Here is a 9,727-nt window from a genome sequence, read left to right as displayed (position 1 = left end):
GTCCTTAGCTTTCAGATATGTTGAGTAGATGTGTGCTCCAAGCTTCTCTTTTCTCCAAGCTCCAATGGAAAGCTCCAAGCTCCAATGGAAAGCTTCTCTTTTCTCCAAGCTCCAATGGAAAGCTCCAAAAAACCAGAATTTTCCTCTTCTTCACTCACTCATAAAACCCTAATAGAGAGCACCAGAATTTTCCTCTTCTTCACTCACTCATAAAACCCTAATAGAGAGCACCAGGCTCTAATACCATGAAAAGAGAGAAGAGATAGACACAAGGGTAGAGAGGAAAACCCTAATTAGCTCTCATTATCTCAAACCATCAACATATACATAATAGAGAAGCTCCATAGCTTTCCTTCATTGCACATCACAAAACACATCACACTACACTAGTGATAAGTTCACATTGAAATAATCCAAGTCTAATGTCCACACACTTGGCCAGCTGGATGTGGCCATTATTGTCCACACACACACTACTAGACATCATGGTCTCCACATGCTACCGCTATCCACGAGATCCCGATGAGCTTGCATTCTCAACACCTGCTTGGTGAACTCTAGAGGGAAGGCATGCATCAGAGAGGTAGTGATGGTTATCTCTACTGGCTCAGAGAAATAGGGGATCAAGTGGTGAATTGAGCTAAGTCTACTGCATCCTCCTCTCTCTGGGTCAAGCATTGCCACAACGGAAGGAGGGGCATGCCCAAGCGAGGCAAATGGGAGGGGAAGAGGGGATTTTGATGGTGCTACAAGGGGAAGAGATTATAGGAGTTGAAGGGGGGGAAGCAGTGGGAGGAGGAGAGGAGGGATGATGGGGGGGGAGGGGGGGACGAGGGTCAGGGGGGATGTCAAAGGAGTTCTCTTCCAGGGGAGGGGGAGGGTAGAGGCTAGGAGGGGCACCTACAAGGGAGGGGGCTGAGAGGCTGGGCTCGTCCCAAGGACTCTTTAGGTCTGCTTTAGAAAATGACGGGTGGCCTCGTTCGAGGTTATCAGAGTGTTTGCCATGGAGTCCTCTTTGAGGGAAGGGGAAAGAGGTCTTAACGCCGTGCCATAAAGGGAAAAAACCAAACCCTTGCCTTCATGGGATGTGCGTAAAAAACCGGGGAGAAGGAAGCAGAGTGCGGATGAAAGGAATGGCGAGACCAAGGTGCTAAAAGGAGGAGGTAGCAGAAAGAAGGGGGGCCAAGGGATGGAAAGAGAGACAGAAGGTAGAAGCAAGGGGTAGGTAGGGCAGGAAGCAACACAGAGGGGCACTGCAAACAGAGGAGGGCAATAGAGGATGTGAAAGAGGAGGGTGCATGCTAAAGCGAGAGGAAGGGGAGGAGTAGGGGAGGACAACAGGGTAGGAGGGGGTTGGGAGGGTGCATGCTAAAGTGAGAGAAAGGGGACGAATATGGCACGAAAATTCTTTTCTGCATTAATTAATTACTTGAAGAGAGGGAACCTTAGACATGGGACAATAGAAGGCTTAGATGTTAGACCTTAGGGTTAATTTAATTTTTTTTTAAATTAACTATGTCTAGAGTGTTCGGAGCACTGACTTTGGAGTATCTAGAGTCTTTGTTTGATAAAGGCTTTAAAAGGGAGGTGTGGCTGGTATTCGAGCTGGGGCAAAGCCCCCCACGAGAGAGAGAGAGAGAGAGAGAGAGAGAGAGAGAGAGAGAGAGAGAGTTGAACGACGTTTTTTTTTACTTTTTTTGTTGCATTGGGTCTATATATTACAGGTTACACTATTAGGTTAAAATCTTAGCGCACTTTGATTAATTAGCACATGTTAGGGTGCTAATTAATTGAATTCATAGTAGTTGGCCTGAATATGGCACCATTAGGGGAGGAGTAGAGGAGGATGATGGGGCACGGGGGGAGGTGAGAAGGGGTGGGGCTCAAGCATGATTAATTTTTCAACTTGGGTTTAATGTTTTGAAAATTGAAGAGCCCATCTATGGTGGCTTCAATTTTCCATATATCTATTAGGCAAACACTTATACAAATTTTCTTTTCTATTACCATTTATGATGATGTCCCAAAGTTGCCAACAATATTTTAGAAAATGTAAAATATATTTTTCTTTTGACTTATGTAATATATTACAAGACATACGAAGAAAATTTGAAAACTTTGATAGCTAAGGAGATGTGTTAAATTTTAGAGTGGATTCGACAATCTTCATTTAGGGTCTTACTTTTATTTGTTTGAAAACATTGTGTCAAGAAGGGTAATTTGACATGTAGGTCAATGACAATCTAGTACAAAAAGGTGAATAGTGCCAAATTGATGTTTTATTAATTTGAAATACATATTTTAAGCTACAAAATGTATTAATTCGAAATACATATTTTATTAATTTGAAATACATATTTAATTCAAAATACATATTTAAATCTACAAAACGGTGAATAGTGCCAACTAATATTTTATTAATTCAAAATACATATTTAAATCTATAAAATGTATGTTATGCCTTTGTGGCCCTGTTGTTGCGTAAGTCACTCTCTATTTTATTTAGCATAGATGGCTTGTTTCAACAAACTTGGTAACTCATTCCATTAATAGAATATGGAATCTAAAGCATCTTGGTATATAGAAGTAAGATGTATATAGAAAAGTAATATTTGTTAGAGACTAATATGTAAATTATTTTTGAATAGGAATATCCAAAGGAGTGACAACACAAGTGCAAGGATCCCATTGACTATGTGCTCCAATTTGCTACATATTTGCAATTTTCAAAGCCTGCAAAATGAAACATCAATGTAGATTGTAAGGCTTGTGTATACATGAAAACAAAACCTTTGCTAAATAAAATGGAGAATTTAACTTACTATGCTTTAGTCATTTGCCTATAATTATGACTTGACCTAAAGCCTACCAAGCATGTACTTGGTGATCATTATCTTTATCATTGAGTAAATATTAATAGGCATGTATATCATTGAGTAAATATTAGCACAGGAGTGTATATCTAGCTAGAGTTGTAATGGGAATTTTTTCTAGAAGAGCATATTTTACTTGGGTAAAGATACATATAAAACAAAAGAAGATGAATCAACATGGTACGAACACATTTCCCTTTGCTAGCTAATGCCTCAACATAATTTGAGTAATTGGATAACATAATGAACATATACCTAGCCATTATTATAGATTTGCCTGTGCTTAGAAACATATCCAATATAGTAGATCTACTTATGACTAAAATTCTATTCATACAAGAAAGAAGCCAAAACATGTGGCTAGAGTGGTTGTTATAGTTCATGCATTATATCAAGGGGTTTATGGTTATCCAGTATATGTCATGCCAAGTAGTATTGCACAAGGAGGCTTAATTAAGTGATCATGGGGAATTCGGAAAAATGCATCAAGTGCATTACACATTACAAAGAGCAAGAGGCCCTTGAACATCTTTGGAGCGCCTTTAATGAGAGGTTACGAGCCTTTAGTGAAGAGAAAGAGCACAATGCCTTTTTTAATTTTGAGTTTAAGTCTAATGCTCAATCACAAGACACCAAAACGGAGATGGCATACACAAAACCATTACTCAAATCACCTATAGGGCAAAAAAGGTTTATGATGAGGAGCGCCTTTAATGAGAGGTTACGAGCCTTTAGTGAAGAGAAAGAGCACAATGCCTTTTTTAATTTTGAGTTTAAGTCTAATGTTCAATCACAAGACACCAAAACGGAGATGGCATACACAGAACCATTACTCAAATCACCTGTAGGGCAAAAAAGGTTTATGATGAGGAGAAAACGCATGTTCAATCACATGCTATCTCGGTCGATCAATGGATATTATTTAATTAACACAACCTTAGGACACGAGCCTCCTCCTCCTCCTCCTCTCCCTTGAGGCCTTTTATAGGGAATTGTGAGACCTTGAATAGAAAAAGGACATGGTTGAATGCATGCAAATAGAAAGGGCAAGGAGGTGCTGGGTTCAAAACCTGTTGGCTGTTGATGACACACGCACACAAGCACAAAGATCCAAAAAAAAAGGCAAAGAAGGTCATCATTTTTTTTTTACTTTTTCAAGCATTAATCATTGCATTCTAAAATAAAACCTTAAAAAACACTCTTATTCTTGAAAAGCTCACAGAATATATTTAAATGGAAATGTAAAACAATATTTGGGTGGCCTATTTATTGCACTTAGTTATTGTTGCAACCTTGGAGTGAAGATATTAGTAGGGTGGGGGAACTTTTTAGTTACTTGGGTTAGGGTAAGATATTGGGGGAGCTTTTTACTTACTGGGGTCGGTAGACACGACGAGGCCAGTGTTGTTAAAGAGGCACGTCCACCAATTGCGGCCGTTCTTCTGGTAGTAGAGGTTCATGGCGTAGGAGGCGTGGGCGATGGGCGTGTCGGGCAGGAAGCAGGCGCCCCCGACCTGGATGGCCCGACAATCCACGCCCCCCGGCCCGCACGCAAAGTCGATGTTCCTTCTCAAGTACACTTCGTCGGCAGCCGGCTTCCCCACACACCACACCTTCTGGCCACCAGCTGCTGCTGCCTTCAACACACCCCACCACCACCACCACCACCATTAGCTAATCAATCATCAACACAAATTGTGATTATGCTAATCAAGAGGGAGGTTTTACAGAAAGCACTATACTGGGGTTGTAGACGCTGTCGCCGTTGTTGACGAAACGGCCTCATCAATAAATGGGTAATTTGTAAAATACCTGCTCGCTGCTACCCAAAAAAAAAAAAAAGATTTTGTATATCGTCCAGGTGTATTTTAACGTCATGATAATAATAAAAAAGCGTTTCTGCAAGTTAACCTGAGCATTGAGCAAGGAAGGCAAATGTGAGAGCAATGCTCACGCAAAACCAATAGTAAGTTGCCATTGTTGTGGTCCAATGAGCAAGCAATAAACAAAGATTGAGGATCCCTAGCAACAAGAACAGGCAAGGTCATACGCCCTCCTTTGATTTATTGACCTCTCTAAAGTGGTGCTTGCTTCCAAACGTAAACTTTTGCTCTGCCTAGGTACAAACAAACAAAGTAAAGTTGGCCATGAATAATTACTTGTAGGTCATAAGTTCACTTCAAGAGCATTTTTCTTGCCCCACCCCACACTATTACTTTATATATGTCAAGAACTTGCCACTTACATGATTGCAATGTGCATGGCTATTCCCCTTGGGCTAGTTCTCAAAGTGTTAAAGTTCACAATAGTGCTTGTTCAAAGGAGAGGAAAAAGTTATCTTGTTGGCTTTTACGATAATACAATTAAGGGCCACGTTGATTTGGTGTATCATGCATACAACAATCCTATAGCACTTAAGAGCTCAAAAGAGAGTGTCAATCTTTTGTTGGCTTTTACGATAATACAATTAAGGGCCACGTTGATTTGGTGTATCATGCATACAAGAATCCTATAGCACTTAAGGGCTTAAAAGAGAGTGTCAATCTTAGCATGGAGTGTATATAAAGAATACTTTTTCTCATAGATCTTTTAGATGTGGCATAGGCCCCATCGACTACTTTAAAAATAATAAATGTGAGTCTTTTTCATTGGACACTTGGTTTGCTTTAAGCATCAAATTGTGCATCTAGCTCATGAGGAGTTTGTACGTGATTACCCATCTTTTCAGAATTTGTTGCTTGCCTCTAAAGTTCCAAATGGTTGTGACTTCTAGATAATCATCCACATATATACGTAATATACTTAGCCCCTCACATCATCTAAATGATCTACTTGAGCATTAAAAGTATTATTTCATCCTATCTACACTTTTGACATAGTGTTTTACAAAAAGGAAACATGAATGAAAATTTAATTTCACCAAAGAAACATTTTTCATTTGGAGCTTTATAACCAAAGCCATGAGAAGGTCTAGTTTTATAAAATTATCTGATCTTTCTTACGTATACATAAAAAAATACTAGTAAGAAACCTCTGACCATGCCATAAAATCTATCCACACTCTTATATATGACAAAGACAATACATAGCCTAAAAGCATCAACACAATGTTTGATGGTTAGAAACAACAATATTACATTTTAAATGACATCTATAAAACTTGATGATGGAAGATCGCAACATCATTTTGCATATTCTTGCAAATACACTTCACTCCCTTCAGCCTTTGTTACCATACCACATCACTTTTCCACATCTGCAAATCAAACAACGAGCCCTCGTTCTAAAACAATATATATATATATATATATCCCTCTCTCTCTCTCTCTCTCTCTCTCTCTCTCTCTCTCTCTCTCTCTCTCTCTCTCTCTCTCTCTCTCTCTCTCTCTCTCGTATTCTCTTCTAGATTTCTATGTTGATGTATTATCATATTGCATTACTATATCCTCATAGTTTTCTCATTGATGACATTAATTGTTTATAGTTTCTAAGTTGTCTAGCAAAGCATAACTTGCATATAACAGAGTGTTTGATTACATATTGATATTAGCCTCAATCTTCATTTCAAAATTTCTTTCTAATGATGTGATCCTATTTGTTCGTTATTAAATGTTGTCATGTAAAAATTCTACACATAAAGGAAGGATCTCTCGAGGAGTCAACTTAATAGATTAAACCCCACAAAGGCTTAGAGTGTGGCAAATGTCCAAAAGCATGTATGGCTAACAATGGTTACAAAGGAAAGAAAGGGTAATAAGTGTGCATTAGAAAGACCTTAGAAAGTGTACTAAGAGGCAACCAGAAACACGGAGACAAGTGTACATTAATAAGACCAGGAATCTATCTTAAAAGTGTACTAGGAGGCACCCACAGACATGGAGTTAATTTTCTCATATCTTTGCATTAGAATAGTGCAAAGTAGTTTGCACTATTGGAAGTAGTTTGCACTACTTCTAATAGGGCCAAGGACATAATTGCTTAGGCATAAATTGCTTAGAGTGCTACTTCTAGCCTTTCAAGCTTAGAGTGCTATTTCTAACATAAATTTATGAGAGTGCTATTTCTAACATAGTTTTTCAAGCTTCAAGGCAAGCTTGAAAAGAAGGTTGCGTAGGTTGAAACTTGCAAATGGGGCCACGTCTCTCCTATTATAGAGGGGGATACTAGTTATATGTCTAAATAGTTACTACTTCCAAATTATACACTCCTTCCAATAGGGCCAAGCACATAATTTCTTCGGCATAATTTTCTTATTTGAGTACTATTTCCAATATAGCATTTCAAGCTTCAAGGAAAGCTTGAAAAGAAGGTTGGATAGGTGTTGAAACTTGTAAATGGTACCACCCCTCTCTTATTGTAGAGGGCCCACACTAGTTGTATGTGAAAGTAGGGTGAAGGATTGTATATCTTAAAAGGGGGCATGAGGGAAATCTATTTGGCTCTACCTTGGTGTACTAACTTGGTGTACAATGCCTCCTATGAGCATGTGAAAAAAAGGTTGTTTTGGCAAACACAAAAATCAAGATTGTTGCAACATTGGTGGAGCATGATAGGCATGATAGGACAGTTATAGCCTTGTAGAATGTCAAGCAAGAGTTGCAAGGACTGTAGGAGATGCATTGCAAGGAGGAGCTATGGGCAAAATCTAGAGAGATTTGTAGTGCTTAAAATGAGTTAACCATTACAAGGCAGGCATCTTTTATGGCTAAAGGAATTTTACAAAAGAAGCTAGAAGTTGAAATATCAACATTTGTTTCCGCTTTGCAATTTCTTGGCATACAACCCATTTCAAGAGTGGTGTAGCTCTACAAGTGAACATTTGTTTTCACTTTGCAATTTCTTGGCATACAACCCATTTCAAGAGTGGCATGTCTCTACAAGTGAACACACACATAAATTACTTCCTTAACTCATTTATTCACCATGTATTTAGCTCATTAGATAACATAATTTAAGACCTATTTTATTTACCATGGTAGCAAAAATTTTGGCAACATGCTAATGTTAGCTCTCATTAGATACAAAAAATTGGTAAAATGCTAATGTTTAGCTCATTAGATATAAAAATTTTGGCAACATGATAATATTATGCAATAAACCTAGTTATAGGTATGGACTTTATTGAGTAAATGCTATGGCATAATGATAGTACATATCTTATTGAGTTTATGGTGTATTTCTCTTTCCCCCTTCAAAGGTGCCTTGCCTTGTCATGACTCAACCATCATCATTATAGCTAATGCATGCATAGGGTGTGGCATTAACATTGAAAATGTCAAGGGTGCTTACATCCTACAATGCCCACATATCTACCATATTTTTGGTTTTTCCTAGTTGTACAAAACATGGGATAAGTTCCCTAGTGCACCTAAAAGAGCTTGGAGTTGCTCACTACATCGATAAGTGGGGTGAGGGTATACATGTTATGATGAGGTTCCATGTGGGGAGGCTGTCTCCTCCACTTGTGACTCGGATCCTCATGCAATACACGCAAAGCAATTGTTTCACATACCCTTTTGAGATTAGGATCTAGAGCCCATGGAGCCTATCGAGATCTCCAAAAGTTTTGAGTATCCTCTTAGCAACTCTTAGCAGTGAGGATGAAATTTCTTCGAGGGATCTTGGTGAGGTTGAGGATGGCCTACTCCCTTCGCTATAGAGGACCAAATTAGGCCTATGGGAGGTGTGGCTAAGGATGTGGATGAAGACCTAATCTCAAAGCCAGTGATGGGAGAGGTACACTTAAGCATGGAGGAGGAAGGCATGCTAGTGGATGAAGCCACTCTAGATGACATTGCTTGGGATGCCTTGAATCCCCCTTTGACATCTTGAAGTGCACTGCTTGGGGGGGGCGAGCCATTGTGGGAGTCCAGCGGTGATAGTGCCATGACGGTTTAAAGGAAGAGGTTGACTTAAAAATGTTGTGTCCTAGGATGCTCCTCAGTGTCCCTTTATCCAACAACTCTAAGAGCGAGTCAGAGTGCTATAACCCCCCGCCAAAGTCCATGTAAGAGATTAAGTACACTTGTTCCCTATGTCCTACCGGTGTCACGGGTGACAACACTACCCAGGTGGATGTCACAACTCCCCTATACCAAACTCCATAGAAGAGGCCAAGTGCAGAGCAAGTTGCTATCGTGGTGGATGTTGCTATTGATGTGGTGGTGGCAGATTCCTTTGGGAAGGGAGAAGAGGGCAACATCGATGAAGATACTTACCAAGTGCATGCCACTTCTGAAGTTAAGGATGCTAGTGGGAAGGGAGAGGAGGACAGTAATGTGGCTGTGGTGGTGGGGTAGGCATAGTTGTGGTGGCCGGGTAGGCATGACCGACTCATCAAGCAAGGTAGACAACTCTACCCACAAGGAGGGTATGGAAGATGCCAGTGGAGAATTGGTTAAATTGGGAGGAATTATTGAAGATTCAAAGCATGATGTTGACTACACAGAGCAACCTGAGAAGATGGCAATGAAAACAAAGAGTGGAACCATAATGATATAGACGACATAGAGCTGGGCAGTGATGCGGATCCCTTCATTATTCTCCATCAAGCTAAGCATGTAAGTGATCCCAACTCTCCCACTTTCTTGCAAGCCTTCAATGGTAGCACTTGGATGGCCAGCATCATGTACATGTGTGCATGTATAACCACCTTTCTTGCAAGCCTTCAATGGTAGCACTTGGATGGCCAGCATCATGTACATGTGTGCATGTATAACCACCTTTGATCTTCCCTTTTTAGTGGGAGCATCGTCATTTCCTTTAAAAAATTCCATCAGGACGTTACAAGAATGTTTATGTTTGCCTTGTTCCTGGGTGCGTGATGCCTTGCATGATCATGTTAAAGCTTTTTG

At 39.8% G+C, this 9,727-nt stretch overlaps 1 protein-coding gene across 2 annotated transcripts; it reads right to left on the bottom strand.

Annotated features, from left to right (window-relative positions):
• Positions 1 to 2,397: 2,397 nt before the first annotated feature.
• Positions 2,398 to 5,028, bottom strand: LOC147635756 (major pollen allergen Ole e 10-like). 2 transcript variants are annotated; one of them, XM_086802237.1, is made up of 4 exons: positions 4,785 to 5,028; positions 4,616 to 4,692; positions 4,249 to 4,510; positions 2,398 to 2,733 (listed from the first exon to the last, which is right to left on the bottom strand). In XM_086802237.1, exons 1-4 carry the CDS (start codon positions 4,849 to 4,851, stop codon positions 2,693 to 2,695), a joined length of 447 nt encoding a protein of 148 aa, XP_086658363.1. In that variant the 5' UTR covers positions 4,852 to 5,028; the 3' UTR covers positions 2,398 to 2,692. The 2 variants fall into 2 exon arrangements, with proteins under 2 accessions (XP_086658363.1, XP_086658362.1); XM_086802236.1 differs by having other exon boundaries at positions 4,616 to 4,695; positions 4,785 to 5,014.
• Between the last annotated feature and the right edge of the window lie 4,699 nt (positions 5,029 to 9,727).

This window comes from Cibotium barometz, chromosome 9 (genome assembly GCF_041138505.1).
Source record: "Cibotium barometz isolate CiBa-2024 chromosome 9, ASM4113850v1, whole genome shotgun sequence".
NCBI lineage: Eukaryota > Viridiplantae > Streptophyta > Polypodiopsida > Cyatheales > Cibotiaceae > Cibotium > Cibotium barometz.
Note: the sequence above shows the minus strand (reverse complement) of the source record. Positions and strands in the feature narration are given on the sequence as shown.

What these genes read in the sequence shown, in the direction of transcription:
- LOC147635756 (XM_086802236.1), bottom strand. Translation starts at nt 4,851, where the DNA reads ATGGCAACTTACTATTGGTTTTGCGTGAGCATTGCTCTCACATTTGCC. An exon ending in CTTCCTTGCTCAATGCTCAG is followed by an intron (nt 4,696 to 4,784) that starts GTTAACTTGCAG and finishes TTTTTTGGGTAG; the next exon opens with CAGCGAGCAGGTATTTTACA. An exon ending in CGACAGCGTCTACAACCCCA is followed by an intron (nt 4,511 to 4,615) that starts GTATAGTGCTTT and finishes GGTGTGTTGAAG; the next exon opens with GCAGCAGCAGCTGGTGGCCA.